Source organism: Protopterus annectens, chromosome 5.part0, assembly GCF_019279795.1.
Source record: "Protopterus annectens isolate FY-2018-M chromosome 5.part0, PAN1.0, whole genome shotgun sequence".
In the NCBI taxonomy this organism is placed as follows: domain Eukaryota; kingdom Metazoa; phylum Chordata; order Ceratodontiformes; family Protopteridae; genus Protopterus; species Protopterus annectens.
Window position 1 is genome coordinate 764,492,108 of NC_056735.1, and position 14,911 is coordinate 764,507,018.

Sequence of the window (14,911 nt, forward strand, 5' to 3'; positions counted from 1 at the left end):
TCTATGGCTCCAGCTAATACTGCCAAATATTCAGAAATAGCAAAAAATAAGTTTAACATCTTAACATTCCACTACTAACTCATAGATGACTTACATACTTAGACCAAAACTGGTATCAACTGTAAAATTTGTATAAATGGAATTTACAGAGAAAAAAAGGCAGTAAAACACTACCACAATACAAATCTCTTAGCAGTACTAACAGTCAGGCAACTATAAATAAATCATTAGATTTGGCTCCACAACTAAACTGATGAAAAGTGAAATAAAAATAGATAAAATAACACTTTTCATGCAGAAAACCGTAGATGATATTAAGTACAAATGAATAAAAGTACTTTTCTACTTCTTTGGTGTAAACTGGAGTTAAAACACCACTTAATCTAACTCTCAACATCTGCACAGCAGAGCAGCTTCCTGCACCTTTCAGGAAAAGGCAACGAACAAGTCTGCTTCAACTCTTTCTTGCTGACTCTCCCAGCTTCCCTTCCAAAGGAAGCCTGGTATCTTTTGCCAGGGGTTGCTTTAAATCTTAGCTTACTACTACCCCCTAGCTCTTCTCTTAAAGTAATCCCTCCCAAGGGGAGCCTGGTACCTTTCTCCTGCTGTGGCTCAGTTACTAGATCACTGCTACTGACCAGGTTTCCCCAATGAAGTAGCCACATCACCAGTCCAGGTTTAAGGTATGGGCTCCAGCCAAGCCTCAGTACTACTACCGCCATCCCTGTGCATTTACCTCCATGCATGGCTGCATATAACTATATACACCGAAGGTAATGAATTAACTAATTCTCTATTACATTTGCATGGATATCCTTACATACAGTAGCTACTTGCTTGCTCACTTGCCCTCCTTCTTAGTCCAGTGAAATGCTGCCCAAGGTACATGAAAAGGTGTCCCTCCTAGTTCCCTAACTGAGGGGGACTGTTTGGGCAGGTGTTGCTCCATTTTTAACCACTACAAGCTTAGCAATAGTGATGTACAAAGATATGTCCATCTTAGCAACTATCTCCTTCCCTTCCACCAGTGTACAATACAGACCTCTGAGGTAGTTTAGTACAGCAGTTGTCCCCACCCCACCCTCTAGTATCATAGTGCTTATCCCTACTTGCGGTTTCCTGAGATCTTTATTTTTCATCTTGTCTCAGTGGACACTGATACTGTACATGCCCCCTTTGTTTACTTATTACATTCAACCCATAGACCTGACTGTATCCCAGAACTTGTGCTCCTCCTTTTCCTCTAGACCCTGCTGTGATAACTTAGGCAGCCCCCATGGGTTCCCTTATACCCATGTGCAATGCTGGGTACCCTCTATTTTTCAGTGGCAAACTGCTATGGAGATGAAAGTCCTCTTCCTCTCCTTATCCTCAGCAATGTTATACTCCTAATCTACAGACCAAATTCTCAAGTCCTCAGCTGGAATATTGAGGGAATGTTCCCAGTGAAAGATTTACAACCAATTCAAATGTGATGATCTTACATCCAGTCACCCTTCTATGAAAATAGAAGATGATTTCTGTCATATGTTCATTTACAAAATCACTTGTCTTTCATCTTTATTCTCTAAACATGTTCTATATGTATTTCTGGGTTTAGTTTAAAATATGCAAGTAAATACTTCTAACTTTAGCATAACTTAAACAATCAACATCAGTAAGTTTATAAAATAAAATTACATGCATTGCAAAGGAGTTAAAAACTTCACCCACTGCCCTCATCCAGCTTGATATTCATTCTACACTCTTTCAATGCCTGTATAAAATTGTTAAACTAATTCCCCACTTTTTAGCGAAGGAAGATTAGTCTACATTCAAAAAGCAATTATTTGACATTTGTTAACCGTATTAGTCTGACTGGGCTTCCAAGAAGCCCTTTTTCGGCAGAGGAGAAAAGCTCCAAACATAGAAATCGTATACAAATACAGAACTTAACTAATAATGGAAATACAATAGTAAATCAAGACTTTTTAACAAAGGAAGTAAACGGTTGCATTCACACAGAAAATAAGACTGCAATTACCACATTGGCAAATAATCAACAAGTTAAGAAATGGAGTATCATTTCACTATATATATATATATTTGACTGAGAGAAAACAGGTCATTTCTAGCCCTAGACAGTCTAAGATTTTTTTAATGTGCATCCTACGGACTGTTTTCTCCAGCTACCTCATTTTTAAACAGTTTTGTAATTGCGTTTTTATGGCCCCCTTCGCTTCCTGGCTCAAACTCATTTATGACTTGGCATGGGCTAGGCTAGCCACCTGGCGCTGTGAACATTGGCTATATATGACTGTCAGTGATTAAGTGACACTGATACCCCAAACCCCATGTGCAAAAATGAGAAAAGGGGGTAGTAGATACGCAAACAAGTAGGTCTTTCTGTAGTTGTATAAAATTACTCTTTACATTTTAATTACACATCCCATACATTTGTTTCTTTACCTTCTCTCTCTTTGTTTGCAAATAAATGCCACAAAAACACACACGTTGCAGATTTGAGAGCTATTAAATATAACTTTGCAAATGTATTCACAATCTGAAACAAGAACGGAAAAAATCAACATTTTAAATAAAATTTCTACCGTGAAATCACAATACCGCTTCTAATTTAAAAAAGTGTTTACTGATACAGAGATCTGTTTATCTTGGCAATGCTAATTAATGCTCGACTGTAGATCGACATCTAAGTTTGCTGAATTGTGCCTCCTATTCTTAATATGAATATCATTCAAGTAACTCAAAAATGCAGCTTGTTAGTGCTTGAATCATTGTAATTTGTCCTACAACTTCAACTAATTGTTTGATGTTGTTTGCTGTTACTTCTATAAACTCCTGTAGATATGACTCACGTGAGCTCAACTAAACCTAAGTGCTTATAGTCCCACGTCCCACTTCCCACCCGAACTCGTAAAAAAAAAAAAAAAAAAGATAAATAAATGCTTAGTCACTTAAATGAGACTAACAGCCAGAGGCACATACATTGCAACGGAACTGCCTTCCGAACAGCAGAGGGAGAAATAGCTAATCAAATGTTCTACTTAGTACAAAACAGCACTCTTACTAGATAACGTCTCTATACTGTGTCTGTATCATGTGACTCGGCCTTGTATGGGGTTGATGTTGGTGAGCTAAGTTTAGTAGCAGTGACTGAAAGTAGATAGCAGTCGAAGTGTGATGTAAAGGTCAGTTGCTGATTTCAGAGTCACAAATAATTATTGAATGCTGTTATAAACCAACACCCTTCTGTCTGGCATAGTTTTAAAGTTGACAGTTGCAATGTAAACCTTACCACTGTAGTATTAATACACCAAGTTATTTATGCATGGACATAAAGGATTCCACCGTTCTATGCAACTTATGGTAAGCTGAAAGAACGGCCAGATATCGCGATATTGGCCGCTGGGGCCAAGTTAAGTGAACATGGCGACTTCTAATTTGTTAAAGGTATGAAATCAGCTGTATTCTGTTTACTTCAGTCCAGGTCAGAATAGGTCCTAGATGTTTTTAAACATAATTGCTGAGTTTCGGTCTGCGTTGATAAATGTTCTTCACTGATTACTACTTTCTGATTGTCTTGTTTTGATATGAAGTGATATAGCTGAGTGCTACTATTCACGGGGACAACCGGGCTTGTGTAGAAAACTTATTTATGTGATTAAAGTGGGGGCCTGTTGCTGGTGCTGTATAGAAAAGTGGTGTTAAGACTGTGTCTGTTAAATGTTTTTTTTTTTTTTTTTTGCTGTCATGTATCCTGACGGTATTTGATTTTACTCCCGGAGCAGGCTTATTTATCTGCTAATTTCTTTTTCCCCCTCAGGTCAGAAGCAGATAGCTTGAAGTCCTAGTAGAATTGTTTTAACTGCATTAGTGTTTTTCTGTGTTCTGCTAATTGTGATCATTAACATTTTTCTTGAATGTCACGGAAGCACTGTCTGGCTGTACTAGATGTGTACAAAAATTCCGAGTGTAGTGGTCTGTCATTGCTCCCCCTTCTTTCTGCGGTCCGTTGGTGAAGAGTTGCCATTCTTTGATAACCCATATATGCAGCTGCAGTACGTCATATTACTTTTTGTTGTTGTTTGACGTTTCAGTCCTTGTTGCCATTCAATGAATAGTAGAGTTGTAACTTTACAGAATCTAGCTTAATTACGGAGTCTGAGCTAAGATTTTAAGAGGCTTGCAGGCAGATGTTTAAAGATACATAATGGGCTTTGGGTTATCTTGTAATAAAAGTATTCCATGTTACTGTTTATAGTAAACATGTTATTTTACTGATTACATTGCTGGGTATTACAAGAATAAAAATAATAAAAAAAAACGTGCACAGTCGCCTGGTTAATTCTTATGTCATGCTTTCCTATATCCTCAGCTTGTATACACAGCTCACATCCTTCTGTGCGACACATTTTAAGTACCTTTTTCTATTTGGAGCCCCATACTTGTAGTACTATCTTGTGTTGTATTGCACAGTCCTTAACATGTTATGATTAAAATAAAATGATAATGCCCCGTGCTTTGAGAATTTTACATTGTGTAGTAACAAAATGTATATGTTTGACACCATCTACAAACGCTGACAACTGCATCTACATTTATGACAACAGAATCCTGTGCCCATCATGGTTTATGTAAAACCTTCAGTGTGTTATCAACAGGGTAAAACTAACCTTGTAATTAAAGTGTTCACTATGCATATTGTTCCCATATATCTGCTACACTGCTCGACTTGTATGAGATTACATCAGGCTGTCCAGCTGTTGGATTGTACAAAAGACTACTTGATTCTGTCTTCCTAGATTAAGGCCTCTGTCTTGCCTGTGTCCAGTACTAAATTTGACTGTACTCACCTTTTATATATGGACATAACCTCTTTCACTGATAGTGAAATATTTTCTCTAATTAGATCACTACCATAAACAATCTTCTGTAGCTGGGTCGCTACTATAAACATCCTCCTTGGTATTCTGTAAATAGGGTTATATCATGCTATTATCTCTTGTCTGATCACTGCTAAATCTAGTCTTTCAAACCATATGGTGTATGTCCTGTTGATGTACATTTCTGTCTGACCTTTGCCTATATGCCATCCATCTTCTGACTATGTAAAAATTCTACCTAAAACCACTTGCATATTTTCAGCATGTTATCGCCTATTCAATATAAAAAAATGCTACACTTGTGTATTGAATGTTTTATTTTAATGTACTTTTCTGGAGCTTTTTCCCTGGGCCTCTGAAAACACCCAGTTGGGCTTTTCCTGTAAAGAGAAGCAAGTAAATGCAATGTACATTTGTATGTAAGTTTGCATGCTATTGTTTTGCCTTTTAAGCTGGGTAATAATTGAAAAGGGTCTTTATTAATTTAATAAAATGATTTGATTAGTAGATTTACTAAAATGTGTGTAGCTGCAATACATTAAAAGATGATAAAGGAAGTTCTGGAAAGTATTATCTGGAGAGTAAAAGGCACTGGATATCTGTCCATCCATAACCCTTTTCCCCCATTTTTACACATGTGGTCTGGGAGTCTCATGAACTTTTGTCACTGTGGTTTGGCAGAGTTGTGGGTATGTGTGGTTAGAATAAAGTGAGTGCAAATAATAGATATTGTGTATTTCTGTGAACTTAATTGTACTTTGAAGAAGTAGGTATTAGCTGTAAGCATTCTTGGTTTTCAAGTTGGATGTGATACTTGTTTATACTAAGAAATTCTGTCTGCCTTGTGGCATTTACTGTTGGACTTAACATTTTCAGCAAGAGTAAACCGTCTGTTAATGATAACAACACAGCTAGACCTTTGACATATCTTCATTTAGATGAATTTTTGGTGTTTGATTTTGTATTGTCATAAAAGTTTATACATCTTCCATCAGCTGCATAGAAGTTCCGCTGTTAATAACCCCTTTACCAGTTTTTTTTTTTTTTTTTTTTTTTTTTTGTCTTGGTGCATTTTAGTAATCATGTCATCATTATTTATCATTTTCAAGAGTACTGTACAGAGTTCTTATTGTCAATGTGTTTTGGAAATGAGCTGCATTCAGTTGAGTACTGCTGTCAGTGGTAGTTATTTAATGTGCAGTCACGGAAATATTCTGTTTCTCTAAATAATGCAAAGATCCATTTTCTCCAGTTTGGTTCAGAGACTGAAAGTTGTAAATGCAGCTGCCCTAAAATGTGGTTTCTGTAATGGCTCACTTCTGATTTTTTTTGTTTTCCTGCTTGCATACACTTTTGGTATGAAATATAAGTTGTGTGTGTTTTTTTTTTTTTTGCAGCCATAGTAATCGGTTTGCCATTTTTTAAACTGTTTAGGTAATTCAATTACTGCACACTTGGGCGGTATTGACTCTCCCTTTCTAGGAGAGCCATATAATAATTTGAATGATTGTCCACTTCTTAGCAAATGACAGCTTGTGTCAGTGTTGTAAATTATTTATCTACTGAGGGGGGGTAGTAGGAGTCCATTACCCATCTGAATATAAACTCTCTTTCACAGCTGGTGCTATCTATGAATGAGACATGTTTTCTCAGCTTTTAACCTTTTTTTATTTCTAGTCCTTTTTAGCATTGAACTGTAGCTGTTCTTCAGTATGTTGTTCATTATGTGGATGTTTTTCTTTTATTTGAACTTTCATTTGTTTATAGTCCAATACGGGTGGGGTGTCCACTGCATTGCATGAACTTGTGGAAAACTCTTTTTGGGATTACTTAGTCAACCAGTCTTTTGGAAACCGGGATACCTTGGGGAAACTTGCATGGAGTATATGAATATTCCATTCCATATCTTTGTTGGTGGCACTGACCTGATCTTAAATTCAGAAGCTGAAACAGCAGCACTAACAGTAGTACAGTTCCGTTTTCTTTTGTGTGTAATTTAGCACTAATTCATCAGCTCCTCTCCCCCACCCCTTTTAGTGATAGAGGTTTGGGTCCCCCTCTTCCCGAATGGTTTGCTAAGGCCAGTATTGACTATTAAGAAGTGTCAGTTTTGAAAGTATTGATTCTGTGTAGACTCTGGATTTTTCATCATACCCTATTTCTGTTCCTTTAGTAACTGGCTGCACTTCTATTCATGGGTGTGTATTTCTGCATAACCCTTTGCACGCTACAGTATGTTGCACAAATTGACAGGTCAGATTACATGCCTGTCAGTCAGTTCCTCTGAAAAACCTCCTTTATTACCTGGGTGTGCTGGTTGAACATGTGTTGGCCTGTAATACAGTCAGGTCTCCCTCAGTTTATATAATAAAGCTGGCTATTCTTAACTGGAACTTGCCAAAGTTGTTGACCCCATTCCTCATTTGGGCGTAGTAGAAAAGCTAAATGAATTGGGAATAAACCCCTGTGTCACCGGCTGGATTGCCAACTGGCTCACAGGAAGTGGGAAATCTCCCCAGAGAGCCCACTCTCACCATTGGAGTCATCCAGGGTTCCGTGCTGGGACCTCTTCTGTTTTGCATCTACCTTGCTGAAATAAAAGCCAATACCAAAGGGCTCTCGCTGATTTTAAATTTGCTGATGACTGTAAAGGCAGGAGAAGTCACTGAGTCCCCAAATGACTTTGCCGTCTTGCAGGAAGGTTTGTCCAATTAAAATGACTGGTGCCAAACAATTTATTGTATCCTTTGGGAAGTTATCTACCTCACTGAACTATGGCATTGACAGCACACCTGTAAGTGCTGACCCAGTTCAGGGTTTGGGATCTCATGTGGACAGTAATTTGACTTTTGACCCACGTATGTTCATGGTTGTAAAAAAGTTCTTCTTCTAAATTTCATAGCTTATAAACAAAGGGGATTATGTCTAGATCTTGGAATGTCATTGTCCCCCTGTGGCATGTCATTGAATATAATGCCCCCTATGGCATGTAACTGTGTAGACACATGCAACAACTGAATGCCCACAGAGATACCTTACTAAAAGGTTGCAAGGCCTACATGTCCTACATCAACTGACTCGGAGCCCTGCCTTGTGTGGCATACAAGGCATCACTCTGGCCCAGTAGCAATGGTTTTACTGCATATCAGCAAGTAAAATGGAAGGGCATCAGAAATACTCGGTCTAGAGATCTAAACCTCTTCTGCAACATTAACAGAGTGGTTTAGAGGTACAAGTATATCTTACAGAGGATACTGTTCCTCTGGAACAGCCTCTTCATCCCCATAAAATAAAGTTCATTCCTGTCCGTACTAGAGTACAACTTGGTTCTGTAGATGGGAAACAGAAAATATACCCCAGGACTGCCCCTTGTACTATTAATGGACAGAGGCAGCACCTAAATGCTTTACCCCATGCATTTATCCCTTCAAAGTATCTATGGTATGATCCTAGTTATTCTCATTAGGGGTAATATATAATTATCGACCATGGGTTGAGTAAGGCCCGTCTTCAACCAAATGAGATCTGTTAATTTGAGCACAAATAGAGAAATTGTCTAGGCTTAAAATGGCCTGCAAGGGCAGCTAGCCTAGTACTTGCCCATGAACCTATGCACAATCATATTTTGTAACTGCTTCAGAAAAATATGTCGCTATACTGTGGTGCAGTCTTGCTAAGAAACCATGCTTCTAAATCTGGTAGCTCCAGTTTGGTTCTGTAGTTCTTTCCTTCAGGTTGTTGAGGTGATCTGATCAGAACACTGTTGTATGAGGATTATAGTGGTCAAGAGCAAATAACAAGACCTTATTGGGTGAGAAATGAGATGTGATGCAGACGTGTAAGAGAAGTTGTAGAAAATTTTGTGTGTTAACTAGGTATCAACAAATGGTAGTATGCCTCTGGATTGAAAGAGGACTCTGTTAAATTATACTGTTGGAAGCAGGCGAAAAGGAGTAAGAGAGAGCCATATGCCAGTTCTTAAAATTCCAAAAGAACATGAGTGGATGATACTGACAGCAGACAAGAGAAGTACACAGGAATGGAGACTTGAACAAGTGGAGCAGTAATCGGGTAAGATGCATTTATGGTGCTCATGGGTGATGGGGCCTTGACCCTTTGAGCTTCCACTCTGTGCCAAAAGTACTGTCAGAAGCAATTGAAGGGTCTTGGGTAAGGCTCTGTAACCTTTTTGTGGACTGCAGTGCTGAAGGGTGGCTAGACTGGTGCCATTGCACAAGGCGAAGGAAACCAAAAAACATGAGGTGTCATTTTGATTAGTCTCATTTTCAGTATTTAGCTAGTGTAATAAGTAATGGAGAGGGTTGTGCAAGGTGGAGTGGTTATTTTCATTTACGCCTATGGTCTGGCGGGTGGAAGCCGTTCTTCTTCTTCTTCTTCTTCTTCTTGTTCTTGTTCTTGTTCTTCTTCTTCTTGTTCTTGTTCTTCTTCTTCTTCTTGTTCTTGTTCTTCTTCTTGTTCTTGTTCTTGTTCTTCTTCTTCTTCTTCTTGTTCTTCTTCTTCTTCTTGTTCTTGTTCTTCTTCTTGTTCTTCTTCTTGTTCTTCTTCTTGTTCTTGTTCTTCTTCTTCTTCCTCCTCCTCCAGAAAGTCTCGCCAGCCTAGTTTAATGCAGGTCTGACTGTGCCACTACTGACATAACAACTACGTCTGTTTATTTGGTATACACTCCTTTGCTGGAGGTCATCCCTGTCTTTGGTTCGTACTTGCTTTAAATACTTACCAAATAAGTTCCTTCTGTATTGCCTGGGTGTTAGTGTTGTGGACAAATACAATGATCAAATGCAGGCCACAGTCTGAAAGGGAAGAACTGCAACATTTCAGGAGTATTTTTTTAAGGTCTTCTCGTTTTTATCTTTTTCTTGTAGTTTCGGTTTTCTCTTGTGTTTTGAACCTTTGTTGTTGCCTTCATTCGTATATGTTTTTTTCTTGCAGTTAAGTTTGTGTGTTGAACCAAAGCTGTCATTGTTGCAGGCTTCTTTTCACCATCTGACATGAGGAGCAAGTAACCATCCAGGCTGCAAAGGTGGACTCTTACTGCTTTCCTGAAATGGGCTCCCAGGATTAGTAATAAAATCTGCTTAAAAGCAGGACCTAATAGTAGAATCCCCCCCACATAAAGTCACCTTTTTATTATGTTATGTACATTATCTCATTTGCTTATACTAAGTAGAAAAACTGTGCTTAACAAGATTTTTTTTTTTTTATGCTGCAGTACTAATCAAGATTTACAGCATATTTTTAACATTTCTCTTCCTAGCCATTGAGCTATGCTTGATAGGCTGAACAGGGACCTCCATATCCGCAAAATTCAGAATCCTAAATATTTGGAGAGATTTATCTTGGGGAGGGAAAAACATACATAAATGTGGAGAATAAATGGAAAGTTTTATCTAAAAGATGCTGACAAACTGTCCACATACTAGGGTACTTATAAATGGTTTCTCCTGTATTATTCAAGAACTTTATGTGCAAGGGGTGTCTTGCAGTCCTCAAGAAGACTTGTCGAGGCAGCCCAAGATAGTGGAGTATATACACATTGGTTCAGAAAATGTATAACAAGAGCAGGAGATTACAGATATAGGTTTTGCATTACAAAACTAGATGCAGTTTTTTTTTTTTTTTTTTTTTTATGCTGCAGTACTAATCAAGTATATATATATATATATGTATATGTATGTGTATATATATATATATATATATATATATATATATATATATGTATATGTGTATATATATATATATATATATGTATATATATGTATGACAGTTGATCGAAAGACCAACTGTCCGAATCCAACCCTACCGAACACATTTTACCGAAACTGCTTTCACCGAAAAAGCAGTCTCTGTAAACGGAAGGTAAAACACACACACACACAAACAGAAAAAAAAAACACACACACCATGTTTACACAGGGGGGCTTCACCCCCCTGCACACCCCGCGTGGGGGGCTCCACCCCCCCTTCTTTTATAGTCTCACTCCGAGATCGCACTACAGTGGGGAAAAGGGAATATTCCCTTATCCCCACTGTAGTCCAATCTTGCCCACTACCACTTCCCCCGATTCCCTGTACTTTTACGAAAGTTTCGCGAAAAAAGTGCTTTTGCAAAACTGTGACGGCCCGTTTTATTTTCAGTGAAACAGTCTTTTGGTAGACTGTTCTATACCCGTGTAATATATATATATATATATATTATAATTCCCCTTCACAAAGTCGAACGTTCAGAAACTCGAAATGCATATGGCCGACGCCATGTGCTCGAATTTCTGAAGCTTGACTTCGTGAAAGGGAACAAAAAAAAGTAACACAGAAAAGTGTGTCTGCAGGGGGGCAAGTCACCCTGCACCTCCCACACCCCTCTCTACTTATTTATTCCAACTCCAAGATCGCACTACAGCGCAGAAAGGGAAATCTCCCGTTCTGCGCTGTATGCCGTTCCCCATTCACACAGTCGAGCTTCTACAATTTCGAGCATATGATCTCGACCATATGCATTTCGAGATTGTAGCCATTCGACTTTGAAGGGAAACCGTGTGTGTGTGTGTGTGTGTGTGTGTGTGTGTGTGTGTGTGTGTGTGTGTATATATATATATGTGTGTGTATATATATATATATATATGTGTATGTGTATATATATATATATATAATCTCACACACACACACACACACTGTGCATGTATGTGTATATATGGGTCTACCTGAAAAGACCGAAAGCTCACAACACCAAGGACATGGCCGACACCACATCACCGATAACCGAAATCAAAATTCCCTTTCAACTGCTACGCCCCCCCCTGCACCCCCCCCATAACTTTAAGTATATCAACTTTGAGATCGCATTACAGTGCAGGAATGGCATTCCGAATGTCTATCATATGGTGTCGGACATATGGTTGTCGGCATTCTGGATTATCGGCAATGTCAGGTAGACCCATATAATATATACTTACACACACACACACACACACACACACACACACACACACGTATCTTCTTTGCCCTCAAATGCTTTATCTGCAGCAAGACCCACCAATGAAAGAGAATACTGTCTTACACTCTGCTTCCCTCTGGATCATCAGTGTTCTGTTAATATTGTCAAATGTTTGCCTCCCCTCCACAAAACCACACTGATCCATATTTATCAATTTTGGTATCACTTTTGTCATTTTTTTTAGCCATTATAAACATAAACATTTTATAATCATGGTTTAGTATTGAAATGGGCCTGTATGAAGCTGGATCCGATGGATGTTCACCCTCTTTAGGTATTACCATTACCACCGCATTATTCCTGAATGGTGGTACTTCTCTTCTTAAAATACTGTTAAACAAAACCTTCCAAATCTTTCACTTTTTTCCTTCCCAACTTCCACAGGAATACCATCTTTTCCTGAGCACTTTCCTGTAGATTGGTTATACATAGCCATTTTTATCTCATCCGTTCCTATCCTGTTAGTAATTGAGCCTCGTCTACCTCTAACTTTGGCATATTTAATTCTTCCGTAAACATTTGCATTTGTACCTTTTATTGATCTCCATATTTCTCTGCTTTTATACAAATTTTCATAAAATTTCAGAAATATTTGTAATACTTTACTGGGTCTCTTGTTATCTTCCTTGTTATAGGCTCCCTAAGCTTGGTGACTGCCCTTTCCACTTTCTGCTGCCTGAGTTGCTGTGCTAAAAGTTTTTGTGCTCTAGAATTATCAAAAAACAGTAGGTTAACAACAGTCTTTCTAAACTTGTACATATTATCAAGGTAATTCCTTATTTTCTGTTTAGCATAATGCAGTTGGTACTTTTCTTGCTCTGAGAGATTCCCCCTGTTTTGGAATACTTCAACATTTGTCTATCCCTCTAAATAATTTTTGTTACTGTTTAACTATCTCTCTTTTTTTTATTTCCAACCTAGTTTTAAACTACACTTTAATTTTATCCCACTCCTTAGCTATGTTTTCGGAAGGTAATTCTGTCTCCTCTAGTAGTTCCTGAATTAATTCCACAACCCATTCCTTAAATTCCTCTTTTCCACTGATAGCTGGGAAAGTGCCAGTGTCTTATTTTTATTTCATTTTATTTATTCATTTTAGTTATTGTTGCATGATCTGAAATGGTTATTGGGTGTGTTTCAGGACCTTCAGTTAAACACACATGTTCCTGTGAGATATGAAATCTTTTTAGCGTAGTCCAGTTTTTGCATCTCTGTGAGTAATATGTAAATTCACTCAACTCCTAGTATTGAATTCACATCTTCCATGCCAAACATTTTCATAAATTTCTTCAAAAATCTACCCTCCTTTGTTGTATTTTTCTTTCTTGGTGACCCCCCCCCCCCCACGGGTCTGCTTCAGAAGACTGACAAACCAAAAGACTGAATCCCAAAATTCTGAAAATTCAGAATACTGAACGCATTTATAATGCAGGGGGCAAGCCCCCTTGCGCCCCTGCTAACTATATATACCAATTCCAAAATCACACAACAGTGGAGAAGGGGCAAATTCCATCATTCAGTATTTTGTATCTTCCATTATTATCTTTTTTTCCCCTCTTCTGTCGCACTTTGAGCTCCTCTTACAATTTAATATAAGTACTCCTCTTTTCCTTTGCCCCAGATATTCCGGTGAATAACCATCCTGAAAACCTTTCTTTATCAAATTCACATGTTCATTTCTTTCTAGGTGTGTCTACTGTAAAATAGCTGTTTGCACTCTACATTTTCTAATATAGTTCACTACTCCTTTCGTTTTTATATTTATCTGTAAGACCAGATTGAAAGACATTACAGAAAGCGTGATTTTCTCTTATAGTTATTAGCACTCTTTATGTGCAGTTGCTTTTTTGTTAAATGTCTAATTCCAACTTTTATGTTAAATTTATATACTGTTCGGCTGGTTGGTCTTTTATAAGTTGTATCAATTTGCCCGTATGTCGCATCTTGCATACATTTTTGTTTTTTTGAAAACCCTCAAAACAGAACAAACAGCCCCCCCAAAAAACCCACCTACAACCTATGAACTTGAGTAACATACTATGTATATCTTCGTCAAATATTGAAGTTTTTGCTTCCTAGTAAGAACGTAAGTTCCAACTTTAGCTTGTTTGTGTAGCTGTCCAAAAGAAAGGTTAGTCATGCTAAGACACATGGCACAGGCTGTGCTATTAGTAAGTGCTGTTTGATTTTGTATGTCTTTATAACTCTCCCAGTTGAGAAAACACTTGAATGTTTTCAGTAAACACTTTCTCCAAGCCATTTCTCTTTATCAAATTGTCTTCTAGTGACATGCAAACAAGACACAAAACTGCCAAGGGTACCTTGTTTATCAGAAAAAAAGCCTTACAATATTCAGTATTCTTTTTCATTTATATGCTTTGTAATAAACTGTTACTGGATAATGCCTAGAGTTTTCACACAGTCCTTTCCCTACGCAAGCCTTTCAGAGTATGTGTGAAAACCAGCTGTATGACTTTTTCTGTAAAAGTGATCCTGTTAAGTATTATAATGTCACTTATGACAAATGTTTAGGCTTGAGGCAGCTTGAAAGTAATGATGAAATTATCATCAAACAAGCAGATAAAAGAAGGGCCATTGTGAAACCTGATGATGTGCAGGATTTTTTTTTTTAAATCCATTGTGATTAAGAATAAGCACAGTTACTGTGATAGTATGTTGCAGTTATTATCGGATAGTAGAACCTTTCATGTTGATTTTATGTATGTGCAACAATTAATTTATAAGTTTTAAGCTTAAGTTTAAAGCCTATTTGTGTGATTTAGAAGTTTTTTAATAACTCTGTTTATGGATGGTTCGAATCCGGTTATCCCCATTGTTTATGGATTACCGAAGATCTATAGAAGTATTACCCATCCCCTATACGACCTTGGATGGGTTACACCATTTGTTTTATTCTATTTAGAAAATGTAAGACCAACGTTAGTGTTTGTTAAAAGTTATATTAAAGATACAAGGGATTTTATATCTAAATTATACTTATGGCAGTCGGATGTAA

General features: G+C 37.7%; 1 protein-coding gene across 2 annotated transcripts in view; it reads left to right on the plus strand.

Annotated features, from left to right (window-relative positions):
- The first annotated feature begins 3,082 nt into the window (after positions 1-3,082).
- CUL5 (cullin 5) overlaps positions 3,083-14,911 on the plus strand; it is a 2,346,971-nt gene continuing 2,335,142 nt past the window's right edge. Inside the window, exon 1 of one of the 2 annotated variants that reach the window (XM_044072614.1) lies at positions 3,083-3,450. In XM_044072614.1, the coding sequence (XP_043928549.1) occupies positions 3,427-3,450 (24 nt within the window). In that variant the 5' untranslated portion in view covers positions 3,083-3,426. The remainder of the gene's footprint in view (positions 3,451-14,911) is intronic. The other variant, XM_044072615.1, reaches the window with a different exon arrangement.